Consider the following 23448-nt stretch of genomic DNA (forward strand, 5'->3'; position numbering starts at 1 on the left):
TTTAAAGAACAGTGGTTAGTTTGAGAGGTAAATGGTAAAAATAATTGACAATTTTTCTAGAGATTATTTAGCCATACTATGTCAAAAGTTTTATACTGACCAAGAAATTCTACTTGATGATTGAAATATGAATGTTTTATATTTTTATAATTGCTCATTTGTATTTTTAATATATAGTAGTATGTTAGCACATTTACATGATTTTAAATTACAAAATTACAATAAACTACAAAATTACATTTAAAAAATTTGACAAATGGTGCTTGTCATTTCACATAGGAGGAAGTGGTAATCTGCTGCCCAGGAGAGCTGGGTTTTGGATTATTGTCCTTTGCTGTCAGTTTGTCTCACCATGTTTGGCAGGTGCCACGTACCTGCAAATAGCGAACCACTCAGCAGATCAGGTCTGGCGCCAGGAAGTCCCCAGTGAATGGCCAGATGATGTCTGTCAAGATGCTGACCAGGCCTGTGAAAGAGTCTACAAAAAAACACAGGTCTTGTTTCAGTTTCTCAGATTTGCAGCTGTGCTGCTTTGGAGGTGAATTTCTGGGGAGTTTTTGCTTCTCTTGATTTACAGATGGCCACTGAGGAAAAGGAAGATTAGGCAGAAGGCCCTTGCTTTGTTCGTTTGTTTTTGTTTTTTTGGTACCAGAGCTAGAACTCAGGACCTTGTGTTTGCAAGGCAGGTACAGTGCCACTGAGTTATATCCCCAGCCAAGGCCCTTGGTTTTCATTGTCGGAGCTTGTTAAGCACTCAGATATAATTGCATAGGAAGGATTTCAGCAGGGATAGAGGAACAAGCAAGGAATCACTGAACTGATCTTTTAAGTCACAGAAGAGTTTTAGGGGGGTCTAGACCTGTTTCAAAGCAAGCACTCTGTGAGAACCAGAAGGCAGCAATTTTGAGAAAAGCAAATTTACCTTTTACCTTTGGGAAACCCTTCAAAATTCCCTGCCCCACATTCTTCACTCTACAACTTAAGCCTCTTATCTCCTTACCTCAGACTCTAGTGTTTTCTTCCCCTTTCTACTTTCAACATATGTCCTTGGAAAGAATGAAGCACACAATCGATTAATTTAATCAAATTACTTGGTTGGACTAGTGTATAGAGAAACTGAAGCCGAGGTCAAGAACTTTGATCTTTTGTGGGAAGATTAGAATCAATTCTATAGTTGCAGACTATACAAGTTGCACAAATGTCTAAAACAGGAATGGCAAAATGACATATCTCTAGAAACTCCTTCTCATCCCTTATCCCTTAGCAGACATCACTCATTGATAGTGGGAGTCTTTTTCAAAATAGCACTTGAGAGCGTCTCTGCTGATTGATGGGTGGAATGGAAACGTGACCGGATAAGCAAGATGTCACTGAGTGTTATGGAAGGAATTGGTAAGTGGCACACAGAGAGGTGGCAGAATGGAAGGAAATATAAAAAATATTTACTTGTCAACAAAGGTCAATCCCACATAATTGCAGCACTGGGATCGACCAAGTACTGGGCTACAACTCCTTCTTTTACAGGGTTTTTCAGGCTTGGTTTCTTTCAGGTGGTTACATTTTATTTTCACAGTTCACATTGCTGATATACAAATCATGGTGGCCAGGCAGTTGAATTTCAACCCAGATGTAGTACTCCTTTGTGGTGGGAGTTTACCTTTAAGATTGTCTGGCTATGAGCTCAGATGTATCACCTCTTTGGTAGGGGAGGTTACCTTGAAAATTCATCTGGTTATCCTAGTCCAGGGGAAGGGGTTGTGTCTGGTCAGTAAAGTCAACAATGGTTCTTTACAATCATCTGGTTTAAAAAATTTTTGAGCAAGACTAGATGCTTCTGTGTCTGTTGGTTCTGAGCTAAACAAAACAGACTGCTGTTAGAGACAGCAGAAGCCATTCTACATTGTAACACTTTACAAGTTTTTGCTGTTTATAAAACCTTTCTCTATCATGAGTTGTGGTCACTTTTTCCGGACATGGGTACAGCACCCTATCAAGAACCCTACAGGCAGGGCAAGCTCATTGCTAAGGTAGCTCTTAGGGTCCTGGAGAAAGTGATGGGGTTCTTCCCAAGCAAAATGGAAATTTTGAAGCAGCTCTGTGAGTAGAAAAAAGAATAAAACGCCTGTGGTAAGTGACTGGTTCTAGTGGATATACTTTATGAAGCCAGAAAACCCACCAGAGAATTATTTTCCAGGAGTGTTTAGAAGACAGAACACTCATCAAGACTACCAGGAATGTATTGGTGAGACAGACGCTGGTATCACCAAAGCCTCAGCAGTGGCTTCTGTCTGCAGGCAAGGGTAGGAGAGGTGGTCACAGAGGCAAGTGTGTGGTGTCATGATTTCTGTAATCCTTCCCAAAGGACTCACAGATATTTGGGTGACTGTATACTGGAAAAAGGGGGACTACACAGACATTCTGAGGACTACTGGGCACAGTGTTAGGGTTGATATGAAACCCAGAGAAGTGAGTATCATTACAACTCACTGTTAGAGTAGAATCTTTTGAGGCCAGGTAACGAATGAAACCCTGGTCGCAGTGGGATGATCCACTACATCTGTAGCCCTTCCCACTAGTCATTGTCTGACTACAGGAATGGTTATACTAGAATAGTTATACTTGGCAGTTGGAGTAACCACATATTGGTTTTTCCATTCTAGTCCCGAAGGGCAACAGGAAAGTGCTCATTTCAGCAGTTTGGCCCCGGCTGACACTGGACAGATTTTGGAGAATGAGTGTAGACAGCCACAAACTCAAACAAGTAGTAGCCTTGATGGTAGCTGCAGTGCAGGCATAGTGCCTTGACTAGAGCAGGTTTTTATGGTCTCAGGTTTGTGGTATATAGGAATAGATTTGACAAGTGCACTGTACTAATCTATGGGTGAAGATAATCAGAAAGAGTTTGCATTCATACGGAACAGACAATAATATCCATTTACTGCTTTACCGAAAGCTATGTTAACTCTCCTAATATTTGCCGTAATATGGTCTGCAGAGTCCTGGAAACATTGCAGAATGTTGATCCATTGGTGATGTCACTGGAAAGGCCAAGAAAGAAATGTCCAGTACATTTTAGGCCTCAGTAAGATAAATGTACTGTGGAAGGTGGGGAACAGACTCAAAATTCAGGAATGTGCCACATCAGTGAAATCTTCCATGGTCCAGTGGTGAGGAGCTGCTAGAAAATACCCACATTCCTGTCCCCGAAGCACAACATAAATTGCTGCATCCTACATTCCTTACCTCGCTAAACAAAGCAAGTACCTTTTAGGTCTCTTTGGGGTCTGGAGGCAACACATTCTACATCTAGTAATATGGCTGTGGCCTGTGCTGGATGTGGTGGAAGTCCCACAGTCCTGAGTGGGCCTGGAGCAGGAAAGGGGTCTGCAGCATGCATGGACTGAGGTGTAAACAATTCTACTGCTTGGGGCATATAATCCAGCAGACCCTATAGTGTAGGTTATGTCAATGGAAAAAGAGATAGTTTGAAGTAGGAGAATGCCCAGTGGGAAAATCAGAACACAGCTCTTGGAGCTCTGGAGCAATGCCAAATCAATGGCAGTGGAGAACTCTATGCCTTTTGAGAAACAGTTCCTACAATGTTTCTGAGCATTGCCACTGAAGGAATGCTTGATAATGGGAGCACTAGGTGTTTGGAAATGTATTATAAGTTACAGGTGCATGAAGTCATCAAGTCAGACAGGCCTGACAGCTGTCCTTTGAAAGATGGGAGTGATATATATCAGGGCTGCAGAAGACCAGTTCAGCACGAGTAAGTAGCACGAGCAGGTAGACCAGCTTCTCCCCCTATCATCCCCCAAGGTTGCACAATGGCTGTGCTCCACTCACGCTTATGCTTATGTGGAGATACAATACAACCTTGGCTTAGTTCACTATGTAGGTGCAAAGCAAAAAGTAGTACATTACAGCTGCATCCAGGGTGACCTTGAAAGGCAGCAGAGAGGGAGGATCTTTCCAATACATGGAGTTGTAGTCAGTGTATCTGTTTTTCACTTTGCATGGAGGAAAAATGACAAATGATTTGTCCATTTTACATTATCCAGGCTTTGTCACCGATCACCTCAGAACTGACATGATGAGCATATGGCATGGTCACAATGACAGAGAAGTCTATTCATTAACCAGTAAGGCGGCCCGCTACTTCTCATGGCCAATCCAGCTCTGACTGTCTTTGGCTGTCCAGCCTGCCATTAACAGAGGCTAACACTGAGCCCCTCAAAACGGACTATTTCTTGAGGAGATCAACTGCTTCCTTTGTGTCAACCTGACACTGGACACCTTTTGTCCTTCGAGGTCCAGCCGTGCTCCTGGTGCTATACCTATTTGGGATATGCACTTGCCTTTCCTGTCCTCTGATCTACAGTCACTATCTTTCACTGCTCTCTGGGGGTTTCCACATTTCCTAACTAGAATGGAAGCCCTTACAACATAGTGTCTGAGAACATATGTCTGTTCCATAGTGAAGGGAATGTGGGATTGGCACATGATCTATACCACCCAGAAGCAACTGTCCTTACAGAGCACTGGTGTGTACTACTGAAGGAACAGATAAGAGCCAGCCTGCAGATCCTGCCCTGAAAAGATGGGAGGAGCACCAATCAGAACACTGGATATGCAGTCAGAGCCCCCTTTACGCTGCTGTGTTCCTAACAGGAAGTACGTATAGGTCTGAGAACCAAGGAGGAGGGGAAGGAATGATCTTAGTTAAAAATCATGCCCAGTGATCTTCTGAGCATTCTGTGCTTCTTTATGTGCACCTCTGTGCTCAGCAGATTGGAGTTTTTGGTCCTGAAGGAGATAACACTCATTCCAGGAGACACAGCGAGAGTACATACAGTTGAACTAGGAGGTAGACAGGAAATGGAGTCTCCATCCTGGAAAGAGTGAACTTCTGTTGTCAGCAGATGGAGGTAGATGGAGGTGTTTATACAATGGGCAGAGCACAGGAAGTTTACTTGTATCCTGACTGCAGACAGTTACTGGATGTGCTCAGGACTGCTGAGCATCCTCAGTAGGTCCTCAGTGTGGGTTTGTGTCAATTTCTTTAGCCTAATGGGAAGCATTTAGGTTTTGAGTGCTTTGGCCTCATGAAATGTCCACGCCTTTATAAACAGGGCTTGTGAGAGTGCTCTTGCTTGTCCACCTTCTGCCCTGTGGAAATCTAGCTGCCATCTTGGAAGCAGAGAATGAAAAGACACTTGGCCTGTTGAAGCCTTAGCCTTAGTGTTCTCAGTACTCAGAACTCTGTGATAGTACATTTCTGTTTATAAGTTATCCAGTCTATGGTATTTCACTATAGCTCTTACAAACAGATGACTGCTTCTTATCAGTCCTTATTTGGCATTTTAGCACTGAACACCCTTTGTGCATTCAGAAATCATCCCTTCTGCTTGGGATGACCACTCTCCTTTTATCAGCACACTGAAATCTTATTCATCTGTCAATATTTAGTTGCTTCCTCTTTGGCTTCATTTTCTAGCTGCTGAGAATACATACTAAACATCAAAATTTAAAGGGGAAAGGGTTTATTTAGCTCACAGTTTGTAGAGGTTTCAGTCTGTAATCAGCTGGCTTCAATGCAGGGTGGCATGGCAGAGGGGGGGTCACAGAGGAGAAACAGTCCATGGCCCCCACACAGTAGCAAAAGCAACAAGGGAAACTTAACAATGCTTTGCCGCCCCTTTCATTTTACCCAGGATTAGGGTGGTGTCAAACCAATCAGTGTACTGGTTTAGTAATCACACGCCCTTCATGCCAGCATCACACACTGTAGACAGAACCATCTCTGCAAAATCCACCTGTGTTCACATGAGGCTTTGGGAGGGATATGTAGACACAGCTGTAACACTCTTCTGAAGCTTTTCTTGACCATTTTCATGAAATGGTCCCCCAAAAGGTGTATGTGCTCTCCCAGTCCTATGTTGCTATGTCTGTCTCTGCCTTTCTGTTCCCCTATAGGAACTGACAGGAAGCAGCCTTGGCAAGGCCACACAACAGAAGTATCTGAGGCCAGAGGAGAAAAATTCCATGGCAGCTCTGGGATGAAGGAGTTCTTGCTGAAGAGAGAAGATTTGAGCAGGGCCTTGAGCATTGTGGATTGTGACTAATAAAATAGTGTTGTGAAGCTTTTTGTGGTAGGAACGCAGGGAGTGTAGGGGATGTTGGAGTTGCTTAGATCTCCCCTTTTGGTTACTGATGCTTCTCTAGGTCTGAGTGGTTATATGAATAATTAGAGTGTATTCTGGTGAAGTCTGCTTGTCCCCTGGAGCCTCATCTTAAATAAACTTATTTCTGAAAGCAAACTATCAGTGGAACTGCTCCGCTGAACTTGTTCATTGCTATTAGGCAAATGATGCTTCATCTGATCAGTAGAAAGCTATTTAGTTACCTAAGTAATTGAGTGCATTGCAAATAAGCTGTTCCTAAATGGTAATTAACAGGTCCCGGGGAACAAAGGGTACACTTTAAAGCCTTAGTGACTTCCATGCATTACTTCTGCTTTTAAACATTCATTCTGTGAAAGGTTCTATGAACTTGTAATTCTCAGATGCCAAGGCAGACTCCCAGGAGGCATTGGTCTTGAAAGCCTGAATGTGGGTTCCCACTTGGTACGTAAAGGTGGGTGCAGGGGGAGCTGAGAATGAGAGACAGAGCGGATGGATCTAAAGGATCAATGGGGTTTGACCTGTGAGAGGGGCTGAAGGGCATTGATTCTAGGCCCAGAAAAAAATCCAAGTCAAAGTATGCAGAAGAGAAAAGTAAGAAGAGAAGCTACACGGCTTGTCTATATAAAATGACATCAGTTTGCCATTGCCAAAGCCTAACATAGGATGTCGCAAGAAATGGGGCTGAAGAGGCGAAAGAATCTGATCCTTTGAGGTTCTCATGCAGCAATTAAAAGAGCTTGCACTTCCCCCTTTATACCGCAAGAGAGATGGATAACTCAGGCCCTTGTGAGTGCTAACTTGAGTGTTCAACTTGATTGGATTAGGAAATGCCTAGAGATTAGTAAAACACACTTCTGGGAGTGTCTGTGGTCATGGAGGGCTGACCCGGTGTTCATATCTGGCTCCTCAGCCGTTCCTCCCGGCACTGTTTGCTCTGTTGCCTGGTACTGTGGACTGGACCTTTTTGCCCCACCAGGCCTTTCCCTCACGTTAGTCCTGCCTTGGAGCCAGCGCTCTATGGTCTGAATCTCCTGAACTGTGAGCAAAATTAAACATCTCCTTTAAGTTGTGGGCATTGGATTGTGTTTGGTGATGGGAAAGCTGACTAAGCCTTCAAATATGTGTTTTGAATAGAATTCTTTAGCTACTGTGGGAAGGATCACTGTAGTTGGTCCAGAACTGGAATTACCACTTATACTAGTTAGGAGACTGTGCAGAAATCTGAAGAGCGTTAATTAGTGTCTAGTGTATACAAATAGGAGCAGGGATAGAAGAAGTATGCAGATTTGAGGTATACTTTATAAAGTAACACAGGGAGGCTTCTTTGATGACTATTAACATTTTAAATACAAGATAGAGAAAAATCTACAGTGTGTTGCAGGCCTCTGGCTCGGGTATTCCTGGAAGATGGTAGTACCATTAACTGAGAATAGAGTACAGGAAGATAAACTTAAAAAGATGAAATCTCAATGACTTTGGGTTTTAACTGAGGTTTTAGACAGTTGACATGTAATATCAGTACTGATACCACTGGATTAAAACCTACCATTGTTTTAGTTGCTTCTATCGGTTTCATCCATTTATGTTTCTTTCTCCCCCTTCTATTTCTCTCTGGATTAATTGAACTTCTTATAATTTCAATTTTGTCTCTGTTTTTGGCTTATTAACTATTTCTTTTCTATTTAATTTTTCTAACTCTTTTGAGGGTTTATAGTATATACTCTTAACTTATGTTACAATTTTGTGTAGTACTATACAGATTTGTATGAACTATGAGGAAGTGTATATGCTAATTCCTGGTAAAATTTGTGCTGATGTTTAGACATTTACATTTTGTGGGTATTATAAAGCCAACTGTTGCCATTTTGCTTTAAACAGCCAATTACATTTTAAGGCTCCATAACATCAGAAAAATGTGCTCTTTTTGTAAACTTTCCTCTTCAGTTTTCCTCTCTGCACAGTTCTTTACTTTCTTGTGGACAAAATTTCTGGCCTGGTGTCATACCCCTTCTGTCAGAATTCCTTTGATGTTTCTTGAAATACAGGCCTGCTGGTAATTAATTCCCCCCACTTTGGCTTTGCTTTTCAAAACATCTTAAATAATCTTTATTACGTATTCATTTCTAATACCTTTGCTGATGGTAGGATTCTGAGTGACAGTTGTTCCCCCATCAGCTTTCAAGGAGCTTTTGTCTTTGGGCTTGATCACCTTATGACAAGAAAATCTGCTTTACTGGTGCTATTTTTTGTTTTATATTTAAGGTGCCTATGTCTTTCCCCTGGATGTACCTGTTCATCATTTTAAGATATTCTAAAGTTAATAGTTTGCAATAACACAACTCACTTAATATTCTAGTAACAGTTGTTTTAAAAATCTTTTGTTTTAAAGAATTAATGGCTATAACCTACCTGGTCTGTTAATGGGTTTGTTTATATGGCCTAATGCAAATGGTCTTAAGGAGATGCTAAAAGGCTTGCTCATTTCTCTGATAAAAAGTATTATTTTATTGTCTAATCTTTGCTTAAATTAGATATTTAATGAGATTTTTAAATCATTTTTTGTAATAGCAAAACCTTTCAATGTTCAGAAACAAAGATTTTGGACTTTTCCCTCTCAAGTATGTTATATGTTCTTTTCAAGATGTACAGTACTTATACCTATAGTGACATACTTTGGGACACACATGTAAGCTAATAAAATAAGTTTTAAAACTACTATATGTGTGGGTGGCATAATTGTGTAACATTGTAAAAGTTATGTTTCAGGGGCTGGGGATGTAGCTCAGTGGCACTGTGTCTGCCTGGCAAGTGCCAGGTCCTGAGTTCAATCCCCACTACTGGAAAAACAACAAAACAAAACAAAACAAGAACAACCAAAAAACAACCAAAACCAAAACAACAACCTCATACCAAAGTTATGTTTCATTCTATAAATGGACCATATATGGTAACAGTATAGCTTTTGAGTAAAATATTTCTAATTAAAGATAGTTTTTTTCTAAACAGAATTTTCCATCTTCTGCAAACAGATAACCACTTTTCCCACATTGTTTTTTGAAAATGCTGTCTTTCCTTCAACATATGCTTTTGACTCCTTTGTCAAAGATTAAATAGCTGAATATATCTGGGAATGTTTCTGTATCCTCTGTTCTGTTCCACTGATCCACGTTTCTGTTTTTGTGCCAGTACCACTCTGTTTTTGTCACCATTGCTTTGTTGTATAGCTCCAAATCTGGTACTGTAAGGCCTCCTTCTTTGCTCTTATTGCCCAGGATTGCTTTTGCTATTTTGGGTCTCTTCAGGTTCCATATGAATTTTAGGCTTGACTTCTCTAGTTCTGTAGAGTGTACTATTTGTATTTTGATTGGGACTGCAATGAATCTGTATAACGGTTTTGGGAGCAGGGCCAATTTTGCAATATTGTTTCTGCCTATCCAGAAGCAGGGGGTGTCCTTCCATTTTCTGATGTCCTCTTCAATCTCCTTTTAGAGTGCTACAATTTTCTCTGGAGAGGTCTTTCACTTCCTTGTTTATGTATTTCTGGGTACAGTGGTACCTGGCTTTGAACTTGCTTTATGACTTTGGCAGATGGCCATGGTCACATTTGTCACCTGATGCAAAGTTTGCAAATGGAAGCAAAATTTTGCCAAAAGCTTTTGTTTGTGAACCAAATTGTTTGCAAACATAAGTGTTCATGAACTGAGGTATCCTGTATTTCATTTTCTTGAAGCTGCTGTTAATGATATTGTTTTCATAATTTCCTTCTCATTGAGTTCATTATTGATGCACACAAATGCTTATACTTTTTGTATGTTGATCTTGTATCCTGCTATATTGGTGAAGTTGGTTATGAATTCTAAGAGCTTTTGGAGGAGTTCTTTGGGTCTTCTAGCATATCATGTCATCTGCAAATAATGGTAATTTGAGTTCTTCCTTTCCTTTATGTATCCCTTTTATTTCTTTTTCTTGCCTGATTGCTATAGCTAATGTTTCAAGTATTATGTGGAATAGAAGTGGTGGTAGTGGCAATCCTTGTCTTGTTCCTGATTTTAGGGGAATAATTTTAATTTTTCCCCATTTTATATGATCCTAGCTGTTGGTTTTTCATAAATAGCTTTTATCCAATTTGGCACAACTTGATATACCTTCTATACCTATTTTCTTCAGGGTTGTTATCATGAAAGTGTTAGATTTTGTTGAAAGCCTTTTCTTAATATTTTGATATGATTATGTGGTTTTTGACCTCACTTCTGTTTATGTGATATATTTATTGACTTATTTATGTTGAACTATCCTTGAATTTTTGAGTTGAAAACTACTTTAATAAGATGTATGATCTTTTTTTTTTTTTTTTTTTTGTACCGTGAATTGAACTCGGGTCCTTGTGCTTGCAAGGCAGGCCACCGAACCGCTGAGCTAAATCCCCAGCCCTGTATGGTCTTTTTGATGATGAGCTGCATTCTATTTGCTAGTATCTTGTTGAGGATTTTTGCACCTGTGTTCATTAAAGATATTGGCCTATAGTTCTCTTTTCTCTCTTCCTCTCTCTCCCTCTCTCTCTCTTTTTTTTTTTTTGGTACCAGGGATTGAACTCAGGACCTTAAGCTTGCGAGGCAGGCAATGGCACCACTGAGCTAAATCCCCGGCCCTATAGCTTTCTTTTTTAATAGGTTTTTAATACAATTTTGGAATCAGAGTGATACTGACTTCTACACTCCATCCCTTTTGATTTCTTTGAAGAGTTTGAGGAGTATGGGTGATATAACATCCTTAATAGTTTTGTAGAAAACAGCAATGAATCTTCAGGTCTTGGACTTTCTTAAGTTGGTAGATTCTTCCTTACTGTATCATTTTCATTAGTTGTTATTGTCTTGTTAGCACTGGGTAATTTGTATGAATCTGTCAAAGATCTAAACAATAAAGCAGAAACATTAAACCTACTGAAAGATCAAATAGGTAAAACACTTGAAAACATAGTTGTAGGAAAGGATTTTCTAAACAGAAACTCAATTGCACAAGAAATAGTAAGAATCAACAAGTTGTGTTATAATGGACAAAAATGCTTCTGTACAGCAAAAGAATCAATTAGTAGAATGAAGAGACAGCCTATAGAAAGGGAAAAAAATTGCCAGCTTACTCCTCAGACAGAGACTAATATCCAGAATATATAAAACACTAAAAATATCGATCATCTAAAATTAAAGACCCACTCAAGAAATATGGCAGTTAAATGAATAATACTTCACAGAGGAAGACATAAAAATAGCCAACAAATATATGAAAAAATGTTCAATACCTCTGGCTGTCTTAGTTACTTTTCTTGTTGATGAGACAAAATACTCAAAGTTCAAAGGGGAGAGGTTTATTTAGTTCACAATTTGTAGAAGTTTCAGTCTGTAGTCTGCAGAGGGGGTCACAGAAAAGAAATAGTCCATAGCAAGCAGGCAGTTGAGAGCAAGCCAGGCAACATAGCAGCTTTTCTCTGCCCCTCATATATTCTTTCTAGGCTACTAGGGTTAGGGCAGTGCCAAACCAATCAGTAGGCTGATTTAGTAGTCACACACCTTAATCCTAGCTTTGCACCATGAATCAGTCACACACTCTATCCAGCCATCTCTGGAAAAGCCCACCTATGATCACATGAGGCTCTGGGGGGACATCTAGACACAAGCCATAGCTTTGGCCATTAGAAGTGTAAAATTAAAACAACACTAAGATTTTGTCTTACTCCAGAAAGAATGGTAATCTTCAAGAAATCAAAAAGTAACAAAGGCTGGCATGGCTGTGGTGAAAAGGGAACCCTCCTATGATATTGGTGGGAATGTAAACTAGTACAACTCTTATGGAAATCAGCATGGAGATTTCTCAAAGAACTTAAATTAGAAATTCCATATGATCCAGCTATCCCCCTGCTAGGTATCTCCCTGAAAGAGCTTAAGATATATTCTACAGGGGTCCATGCATATCAGTGTTGACAGCAGCGCAATTCATGATAGCTAAATCCTGGAGACAGCCTGTCTGCCCATCAACAGATGACTGGATAAAGAAAATGTGGTATCCCCACATAATGGAATACTACTCAGCTACAGAGACATTTGTAGGAAAGTAGATGCACCTACCTGGAAAATATAACGTTGAGTGAAATAAATCAGATAAGCTTGAATACCATCCGGTATTTTTCATCTGTGTTAAGTAAAGTACAAACTAACAAAAAAACAAGGAAGGACAGAAGGAGACAAGGGAGGGATCTCTTGCAGAGAGGAGGGGTTCAGGGGACCAAGGGTGAGGGGTGAGAGGGAGGGGATGGGGAAGTGTGTAGAGAGATTGGCCATAGACAGGTCCTAGTGATCTCAGTGAGTGTGGACATTAGGCGCCATCGACATGAACTAAGATTAATATCACCAACAAGAAGGAAAAGTGGGGAAGGGGAACTAGAGGAAGGAGGAGGGAGGGAGGGGAAGTAAAAGGGATTTAAAATGAAACAATCTATATCATGTACATGTACCAGCTCCCCAAGATGACTGTAAAATGCACGTACTGCAAACACGTACTAATAAATTAAAAATGCAATACACAGGGCTAATGACAGTATCTTTCTTAAGAACAAGGCTTAGAATATTGATCAGTTCTTAGTAAAATTTACAACAAAACATTAACATGAGATTTTAAATTTGTTGAAATAATTTCTTGTGTTCTGTGTGCTCTTGTTAAAATTAAATATTAAAAAAGTACAACTTAAAAATTCATATTTACTTAAATATCTATATACAGTTTTGTTTTTCAATTCTGGTTACATAAACTACTATTATGTGACTTTCCTTATTTTTCAAAAAAATTAATTGTCCTGGTATAATACAGTTGGTCATGATTGTTGTTTAAATATACTATAAAAGTAACTAGATTGTTTTGCTAAATTTTCGCTTAATGTATTGCTTATCATCATTCAAATGGGAAAACCCATGTTCCTCTTGCTCATTAAGAGAGTCTTGCAAAAAAATGTTTGTTCTTAGTTGGTAACGCAGACATTAACTTTTACTCTACATTCAAAAATATGTTACTAAATTGTAATTCTTGGTCTTGCCATTAGTAAATGGTGTGCTTTCCCCCAAATAGTGATTCATGTTGGCTTACAAGAACAGGGGACTCTTAAGCATTTACTTTGTGTAAGGAATTGGTAGGACTAAGCTTACTTCACAAAAATACTGGTTTTCTTTAATTTGGCCGCTGTGTTTCTTAGTTCAGGTTTACTACACAGACTAGATTTGCTTTGCTCTTCTTGGCTTTTTAAATGTTTGTGTATAAGCTTTATGACTCTGTCAAGGTTCTTTTTATTAGGGTGCTGACTCCAAAACACACAGGATTAGACTGACAATAGACTCTAGGTAAAAGCCCAAGAGCCACTCATTCCGATCCTGTGATATCGGTCAAATTCAACAATGAGAAAGGGTTTTGTGACACTGAGTCCAATCGACTCTCTCACAACCCCCAATGTGGGACACGTGCTGACAGTCACTAGGGAAGCTGCTGGCAATGACTTCAGAAAAGAGGAGAATTCATTTGGATACCAAGGGGGTGTTGCTTGCTCAGAGATGGGGCGAGGGAGTTGTGTGCATCAAATAGTCACTGTGTCCACTCTACGTAAGTAAATACAGCTGCAGAGGTTATAAAATGCCCTTCTGGGAGGTGTCATGGTTAGATAGCCTTTGGCTGTTTTCTTTTGCATCTGACTTGACACGGTTTACCTATACCTTTTCAGGCTCAAGCATCGGCTTTCCTTTCACAGCTCCAGCTACCTGGGTGCAATCGCTGTCAGCCCAACATGGGGATCACCAGCTGGATGGTGCAGAGCCTCAGTGCCTCTGAGGCTGAGGGCCAGAATAAGCAATGGGCAAATTGTTACAGCACTGCAAATGCAACTTTAAAAGTTAGAGTTTTTTCTTTTAGAGACAAGCAATTTCTCCAGACTTCCTCCTGCTGATCCCATAACCAACATCACCTCCTCCTCAGCCCCAAAGAAGTGACAGAATATACTGACATCAGCCCCCAGAGGTCTTTTCCTTTCCACAGGAAATTGGACAAAGAGCCGAAGATGGCTCTGCGTGGTACAGTGCGGCCTCTCTGTGCTCCCTTCACCTCTGTTCTTGCTATAGAAGACCCCTGTCCACCTGTCCATGGGACACGGTCATTCGAGGGAAACGTGCCCCCACCTCCTGGTAGCTAAGCTTTGCATAGGTCCTTCTCCTCTTTATCCAAGCAGATGACCCTCCTTTGAACTGACCAGTGGCAAGTAGCCACCTGAAGGCATGAGCCTCGGTGGCTGGTGACATGCTATGTGAGTGGCGCATCCCCATTTTTGCATAAAGTACACCCATAGTTCAGCTTTTAGGGTTTCTAACTTTGGTTTCTTTAACTTGCAGTGAGAAGCTGAGACACCAGCAAAGCAATGTGAGTCAGAGTTTCAGTACAGGGATTTTTATAAGCCTCTTTCATCTTTTATAGCTGCAGCTTCTGAGCTTAAATCGATTATAGCTTTTTTAGTGACTCGCTAAAAATGTCAAGTCTTTCCACAGGATCTGTCTTAATTTTCACAGAAATGGTAACTCTTTGATGTTGGTTAAATTATATAATTTTCACAGGAGTATAGCTTGCATAGCCTGGCTTGAGTGTAAACAACTCTGACTCACAGAGCACAAGAAGCAGAAACAGAAGTGGACAGGCTTTTGGGATCGCCCCGCTGCTCAGGGGTGTTTTGCTGTAGGACTGGACAGTGTGAATCAATGCAGCACCGAAATTAGGAAGATGCTGTGGAGAGAGTGGCTCCTGGTTCCCTGCTCTCCCTGGCCTTACCCAGCCGAGCTCTGCCCTGCCCTCCCTTCGTCAGGCTGCCCTTTGGCTGGGAAACCCTGTGCAATCCACCTGCGGTGTCCCTGAGATCCTCAAGGGCCAAGGCTCCTTCCTGTGTGATGCTTCTCCTGATTGCTGACGGGTGTGGTTAACCCCCCTCCGTGCCACCTGTAACACACTCGAGAGTACCTGCAACACGTTAATACATTCACTTTTTATATTTCTCCCATGCTCTGTGTCCTGTGGTAGAGCAGGCAGTATTTTTTATTCACCTCCACAACTTTAGGACCTGGAAATGTGATACTAGGTTGGAACAGCTTGGAAATTTCCATTAAGAGAATGAATCTATTACCAGTGTTGCTTGATTGACTGCAGTCAGAGGTATTTCTCGGTGCAGATTGAGCCCCATCAGCCATTTCCTTCAACATAGATTAAAATAATGATTACAGAGCCAAGATACCAGCAGGAGGAGTGTGATTGGAAATATTGATCTGTGAGCAGATTTCCAAAATGAAATCTCTCTGCACTAAGATCTCTGTAAGATTGCCATCTCCTGAGTGGCAGGGTTGTATCTCACTGGTGTCTACAGTCTGTTCCTCTTCACAGTGCTGGTCAGATACTCAGTGTTTGCTGGACGATGGGACGCTCTGCCAGGGCTGCCCTGCAGGGTCTGCCCTGCGTAGTCAGCAGGCGAGCCGGGCTTCTGAGGTTGCTGCTTGGTCTCAGTCGCTGCTTAGGGTCTTGACACTTGCGCTGGGGGCCGGGAAGCAGAAACGCTTAGCGAGTGAGTAACTCTTTCGCTTGACCAGTGGGGAGCGCAAGGAGGGTACTGGATGCAGACCCGGTTTTTATGAAGACGCCGTGCTAATCCAAGATGCTCGAGGCCTTTCAGCAGTGGCGTATGGACGGGGGACTGATCTTCTTGGAGGGGTAGGAGAGGTTATCAGGTACGTGTATGCAGTGTATATGGTACATGTATGGGGTGGGGGAGTGAGCGCTGCTTTACTTATATAGCACATGAAGCCATTTTTCATATTGCTGAGGGGCCCTGTCCCTCTGTTTCCCTTTGACAACCAGATACTTGACAACCAAGCACTCTAAGTGGAAGAAGACTTGAGGGCCTCTTGTGAACATTTATTTAATGACAGAACTTGCATCATCCAACCTCATGTCAGGTTCTTAACTGCCAGGTATTGTTTCCCCAAGAACTGAATTGTTTTGTCTCTGTTTGGGGCTTACTTTACAAAGTCGATATCATTCTGGCACCGGGCCCTGCGCCAAGATTGAGCACTAGCTGAGCTCCGTGGCCTGCAGTCAGTTCCCAGCTCTTCCTTAATCTCAGGGAAGTGACTCGCACCTCAGTCGTTACTGCTCATTCAGGTGAGAAATCGCCACATCTGCTCTCATTATGCACTGTTTGCCCAGGAAGCTTTGTTCCGGAGGTTCTCCCAGGGTCACCAAGTCGCCAGTGTGCCACTGCTTCCCTTCCGCATTAGTCTCCAACTAAGAGACCTGTCTTTGCCGAGCTTTCTCTCCTCGCATCTGTTGATGTAAATCTACGATGTAACAAGTGTAAAGTCTGGGGTGTTTAGAAGCTCACGAGAAGGAGAGCAAGGCCGAGGATTCGCGCCGACTCTTCCCTTGGCGGTCCTTACCCCAGGAGAACTGAGGCGAGCAGACCGGCGGGTCACCGTGCCCTCCACACCCAGAGGCCAGGCCTGTACACGAGGCGGGGAGGAGCACGTACAGATACCTCTTGGGCCCCCCGAAAGAAGCCCCTCTCTCCTGGCTCTGCAGCCTGTTTGCGCAGGCACCTGTGCTGTCAGGACCCTGGGAGTTTGCTTCAGCTTTGCTAACTGAGATCACGCTGATGGAAGGAGCACCACTTCTGCCAACACCTACGTGGACTGGGCAGGGAGGACTTGCATCACTTCCGCCAACAGGAGAACCCTTTAGTGAGCTGGCGGAGAGTGGTGAGGTGATCTCATACGGTAGGGCACCCTCCTGCTGAATTCGACTCCTTCCCTTTACTCTCCCAGAACCTTTGCATGTCTGACTCAGTTTCAGCATGTGCTTCTTGAAGGACTCAAGTTGCATCATAAGATATGTGAGGGAGGCACAAACATTGTCTTTTTGGCTACTTTAGAGCTTAGCAAATATCCTACTTTTTAAAAGTCAACACTGTGGAGAAAGCTGCTGGGCTGTAGAAGGACCTCTGTCCCAGGCCTGCTGAGCCCAGTCTGTCTGCCGCGTAGCCTGCGTGCCTGTGTTGGGACTTCATGCTTCTGGCTTCTGTGTCAGTCTCTGAGATTCACACACAGCAGGGATATACAGAGCGCACTCTACTGCTGTGTTAAGGTCCTATGCATGGAGCTCCATGGAATCACTTTTGTGCACCAGGAAATGTCTTGCTGTGCATTTCTCTGGAGGCTTTGGGTTAATTTTGCCCTTAGTTTTGGCTGTTGGAAAAGCTCAGAATGAAAGATGACTCAGCTGCAGTATCTTTGTGGTATCTCAAAGCCATTTTCTTTTCGTGTTCATGGTACACTAGTTTGTTTGACCCCCCCTGCTCTGTGTTTTGAGTTGTTGGGTGTGTCCTTTCATGGGCAGAAAATGTGTGCAGCGTGGTATGGGAGCCTGACCACAGGGGTCTGAATGCTGGCCCTGCCATAGGACAGCTGGGCAATCTGTTCCTAACCTCACTGAATCCTAGGTTCCTTGCACAACTGGGGTAGCGAGAGGACTTGGTACATAGGGCTATAGCAATGTTAAAGGAGACAACGCATGAGAGGAGCTGGGCACGTGGCATTGTGTTCATGGGGGAAATGAGGCTGATGATTAGGCAGAGCCGGGACGGGAGAGAGTGCCACTGTAAGCTGTGGGCTCCTAGCCAACTTACAGAGGAGGGGTTTCTAGAAAAATGAATTAATGAGAGGTAAATAAGAAAACAATGGTGATGAAATTAATTGGCAAGATGGAAAGAATAAGCCATCCCTGAGGGGGTAGACCCCATGAGACCAGCTGTGCTGAGCATCCAGGGACTGCACAGTTATTACCTGGGACGCCGCTCGTGGAGCGAGGCTTTGCTTGGCTCGATGGCACAGTGCATTTCAGGAAATCCCGAATTTCGCACTGTGCTCATTGAGTGACAGCAGAACTCCCCATCCGTATCTTTGGGGTAACTGCCAATGCCCCCCATGAAGACAGTGACATCTGGAAGTGGAGGAGGGTAATGCCTGCGCCCTGCGGCAGTCCCGGTTTCCTCTAGTCATGAGCGCCCTTGTCCTATCACTCCAAAGTGCCCTGCATACACGACTTGGAGGTGATGGCCGATCCCAGGGCTGGAGCTGGAAAAGCACCAGAGAAGGCTGGAACACTGTGTTGTGCTGGAAAGGAAGGAGCGCCCAAAGAATGTTAGAAAACATTTCACTAAAACTAGAAGCCTTGTTGTGCCGCTCTCCCTGGTCAACTGGCAGTCTGAGCATCAAAATACCGATGGTGACAGATTATGACCTATTAAATAAAATAGTTCCCACATCAACACAAATGCAGAGAAGAGGGCACAGGGCACAGGGGAGCTTTTCCTCATACTAGATAGCCAAGTGAAAATGCCGAGGAGTGATGTAACTAGAGAGTCATCATTCGGAAGTCCTGGCAGCAGTGATTCAGGTAGGAATCTGTGCTGGTTCACAAGACGTCTGAGAAAAGTTTGATGAATAACAGGATGTAATTGTGTATTTTTACAATATGTGTTCATTGCAAAGGGAAAAACAGCATCTTTCACCATAGCACCAGCAATGATGGGATAAGACACCTGTGTCTGCTGACTTCACGGGCTGACAGGAACCCAGCATATCTGTGGCCAGAAAGGACATAACCCAAATCTCCTCAGGAGGAGGGCTCATTGCACAGCCCCAAAGGAGCACAATTCAAAAGCACCTCACCCGAGGAATCTTAAACACTGATGTGAGAAAAGACAAATAAAGGAACTCTTCCAAATTACAGGAGACCTAAAGATACTGGGCAGATGAATAAAATTCATGATTCAGGAGTTTCCTGTGCTTAGATGTCCTTGGCATAACTGGTGAGATTTAAAGAAGTGTGTAGGTTATACAGTAGGGTGCATTTAGATGGACAGGTGCATGGAGGGGTAGAGAAAATGACAAAGAAAATGGAAAATGTTAACATTTGAGAAATATGAGCAAGGGTGCATGGGAATACTGTGCTTTTTACTGTTCTTGATTTCCTACAATACTAAAATTATATCAAAACAATATGCTAGGCCAGGGATTTAGCTCAGTGATTCCACTGCCTGCCTCACAAGCATGAGGTCCTGAGTTCGATCCCCAGTACCAAAAGAAAAGAAAAAAAATGCTATCAGTATTGACATTAGTCTGCCGTAGAGAAGAATGAAATCGCGTCCCCTGCAGGACAAATGGATCCCGAGGCCATCATTCTAAGCAAGACAAGTCAGAAACAGAGGGTCAAACATCATGAGGCATCTCTTATGTGAGAAACCTAAAGTATACTAAATAAATTGATAAGATAGAGGAAAGATGTCAGCAAAAACATGAAGGCAGACTCTTGGAGATAGAGAAGAAATTTAGGAGGAAGGTTGGACAAAGGAGAGACCTGTGCGTACACCAATTCCTCAAAATGAGCCTCACCAGTGTACGCTGCAAACAGACACTACTAAAATGAGGAAAACAATCATAGAAACCGCCATATATAGTGCTTATCATATGCTAAGCATTGTTCCAAGCATCTGATTTCTTAAAATGCTGTTATAACTCCCATTTTGCAGGTGAAGAAACTGAGGCACAGATAGGGTAACTCGAGGTCCAAAACCAGTCAGGGGCTCCAGTGGCGGGTCTCTCTCTACAGTTGTGTCTCTGCCCCAAGCGGGGACTCCATTCTCTCCAGGTTGAAGCAGATGGAGGTGCCCAGGAGGTGCTGTACCTGCATTGTGCAGAAATGAGTTGCTCTCAGAGATCAGCAGGACCAACCGCAGGGCCTGGATGGTGCTGGGGCTTGGGCCAAGCCTGGGTCACACAGAGAGAGGAAACCATATCCGGCCTTGCGGGTGCTTAAGCAGAAACTGGGGGGCTGCTGGGGGAGCAGGAGGACTGAAGGGTGCGGAGCTACAAATGACGCCAGGACAAGGGACCTATTTCCTGACAAAGGCCTGTGGGCCCATGTGCCTTTTAGGGCTCATCTTCCCTGCTGGCTCTCGTCTTTCTCCAGAAGGGGTTCTCAGTCTGGTCATTGTCCCTGCGGGTGGGGGGACACAGGCTGGCCGAGCCCCCTGCTCTGGGCTCTGTGCTGGGCACCCAGCTCTGAGACCGATCGGCGTGAGAGCCAAACTGCCCGTCTCATGGGCATGCAGACAGGGTTGCCGGAGTGACGTGGAGTGTAAGCTGGGGTCCAGGCAACTGGGAGGGGAGCCATCTAATTAGACAGGGATTCGAGCAAAGTGCAATGCAACCAGAAGAGCCTCAGGAGGTCAAGGAAGCTGGGACACACGCGCCCTTCCTCCCTCCCTTCTGCGGTGCGGAGGGTGGAGCCCAGGCCTAGCAGGCTAGGCAAGCTGCAAACGCCCTGTCTGAGGCCCCAGCCCCTGCTCCTCAGAGGGTGACCGGAAGTGAAGTGCAGACACTCACGGCTCAGTGCCAGCCTCAGGGAGGCTGCAAGTGCTCATCACCGGCTCTGCTCACTGCCACAGGAGGCAGGGAAGCTTGGAGGATTCCAGTAAAGACCAGAAGTCCCATGTGTAGCGGCTGCTAGAATCAGGATTCAAACCCAGCTCTCTAGACTCTAGCAACTGTCCACCTAAGAATGGCTCTAAAATTTTTACTGGTTGAAAAAAAATCAAAGAAGAAATACATTGCTGGCACATGAAAATTGTAGAAGAAATTCAAATCTCAGTATCCACCGTACAGTTGTGCTGGCGCGCAGCCACGCTCAGTTGCTCCTGTGTCCCGGGGCTGCAGTCCCAGGGCGGGGCTGGTGGAGGCGCAGGTGAGGCGGCGCAGGCAGGCCGGGCGCAGGTCCTCTGCCCTCTGCCATCTCCATCGCCCTGGAGAGACCCAGACTGGTCTCAGGCTGATCTCCAGGCCTGCTAGGAAGTCATGCCACTGCCCTGAAGTGCTCCCCGCCATGCCGACGCAGGGCTCGACGGCGTCAGCTGGGAACAGAGACTTTCTGTTCCTCTTACCTCAAATCCAGTCTCATTGTCTTTCATGTCGAAGAAGCTTCACTGATTGGGACATAAAGGGGAGAAAACCACCCCTCAGCCACTGTCACCTCAGCTCCCGCCTGTGCAGGGTGCAGCTGAGGTAGGAGTCAGCCTGGGCCAGAGACTCCCTTTGTGCTGTGGGTCACTGCCCCAGTTAGTGGATTTTCCCCTCGGATCTGCAGTGAGAGTGGTGCCCATACCTCTGGCCCTGGAATGTCTGCAGACACAAGTGAGAAAATGCAGAAAAAGTTGTTTCCCCCCACGGAGTTGGCTCAGCGAGCATTCAAAAAATATTTGCTAACACTTTTCAGCAGGAAAGGAGCTAAGCCTCTGAGCCTAGTGAAAAGTCCTCAAAGATATTTTTTCAGCTTTTAAAAATGTAATTCATGCACACTACTCAAATTTCAAATAACAAAACGAGAAAAACCAGCACCTCACAGAACAATGTATTGGAATGTCTAAGGCAGCACTGGTTATTAGAGCCCTACGCTGAAAATGAGCCACGTAGCCATCACTAGCAGAGTGGAGAAGCCAAGTGTGATACGGTCACATACACCGCCGGTGAGTAGGCCGGGAAAGGGTCTACACCGCAGGCGGCAGTGTTGCAGCTCTGAGCACAGTGCTGAGCACCAGCAGCCAGACATGAGAGCACACAGCCAACAGGGTGCCGCTCCGGCAGAGAATGAGGCAGCCTGCCTGTCTGGGGTTCGCTCTGGGCAGGACGTGGGGGCAGCTCGAAATGCTGTTCCGTGGTGTGGGTGCTGCTCCGGCGGGCGTCTTCCACGTGTGAGCATCCGTCAGCCCATACCTGGGGTGAGACTCTATTCTTCAATGCAATAATAAAAACTAAGAACAAGGACGGCCTTCGTCCTACCGTGGCTTCCAGGCCCTCTGTCCCCTCCTGAAAAGCAGCCACTGCTCCCAGCAAGCACAACAGGGCCCTGAGACAGGACGTCCAGGCAGGTGCTGAGGTGCGAGAGTGGGTGTCCCTGGTCTGCGTTTGGTTTCTTTTCCTTTCCGAAGAGCAAGCTCCAGTGCTCTGCTGTGTGCTAGCACCCGCCTGCCGGGGGCCCAGGGCGGACAGCAGAGGAGAGGGAAGGGCCTCTCGGGGTGACTGTGGAGTGAGGGCGTTCGGGGCGTCAGAATGTCCAAACTCCTCCTCGAGCAGAGCTTGGCCCCAGGCGAGGTCCCCCATTTCCCTACTGTGCTGGGACTACAGCTTCCCCAGCGCCGTCCTGGTCCCCAGGGTCTCCCTGACCAGTGCTCACCTTGTGAACTGTGCTTCAAAATGACAACTTCATTCTCGGTAAGACCATTTCTTCCCTGAAACTGTGATGTCGCCTGACAACAGGAGGATGGGTGTGGAAGCAGGGCCACCATGAAACGGGAGACACCCTTGCGGGTCTGGCCTTTGAGTCTCCTGTCTTTTTCACTGTTCCGTTCTATGGCTTTGGCAGCATCAACAACCCCAAATGCTGCTCACCTCCAAGACCCAGGTCAATTCCAGCGCCCACGATGCCCACATCGTGCTTCCGGGAGCACCAGGCTCGCCCCCGCTGCACTGACCACAAGGCTCAGAGGAGAGCATAATACTGCGCATCGGAGCGCAGGACAGGAAGCACATTCTGCTCTTCCACTGGTTCACATCTGGGCGCAAAGGGGAAGGGAATAAGCAGACACAAGTCTGCTGTCTTTCCCAAGGGAGGAGGGTATTTCTCAGGCCTGCAGGGGGACCGGAGGGGATCAGGCAGGGGCTGGGAGGAGTGAGGGGCTCTGAGCACACGAGGAGTGAGAACAGCCAGGGTGGTGCGTGGAGCACAGACTGCCACTTGCTTAGCATCTACTATACCCACAAATGTGCTGCTGTAGAAAAATTAGACTCTGCTGGGGGTTTAGCTCAGTGGCACTGCGCCTGCCTCGCAAGTGCAAGGTCCTGATTCAATCCCTGGTACAAAAATAAATAAATAAAAATTAGACTGTGAGAGACTCATCGATAAAATTCCCAACATAGGTGTCTCAACGTCTCCTGCCTCCAAACAATCAAATTCTAGGCACTAAGTTTAAACAGAAATGAAAGATTAAGGGCAAACTCAAGACGAGTCTCTTAAAATGAGCGAGAGTGAATTTTAAACCGTTTCTCATTTTGAGACTACCCCACCCATCTTGGAATACAGAGGAGAC

General features: G+C 44.5%; 1 protein-coding gene and 1 long non-coding RNA gene across 2 annotated transcripts in view; one reads left to right on the forward strand and one right to left on the reverse strand.

Annotated features, from left to right (window-relative positions):
• LOC117285193 overlaps positions 1 to 6050 on the forward strand; it is a 43368-nt gene extending 37318 nt beyond the window's left edge. Inside the window, exon 3 of the long non-coding RNA XR_004516153.1 lies at positions 5980 to 6050. This is a non-coding gene — a long non-coding RNA (uncharacterized LOC117285193). The remainder of the gene's footprint in view (positions 1 to 5979) is intronic.
• The window catches only part of Npsr1 (neuropeptide S receptor 1), a 126178-nt gene that overhangs the window by 39052 nt on the left and 63678 nt on the right, over positions 1 to 23448 (reverse strand). The window contains 1 exon segment of the mRNA XM_010612883.1: positions 375 to 478. Coding sequence (XP_010611185.1) covers positions 375 to 478 — 104 coding nt within the window.

Source organism: Fukomys damarensis, unplaced genomic scaffold (genome assembly GCF_012274545.1).
Source record: "Fukomys damarensis isolate Sample0158 unplaced genomic scaffold, DMR_v1.0_HiC HiC_scaffold_7, whole genome shotgun sequence".
In the NCBI taxonomy this organism is placed as follows: domain Eukaryota; kingdom Metazoa; phylum Chordata; class Mammalia; order Rodentia; family Bathyergidae; genus Fukomys; species Fukomys damarensis.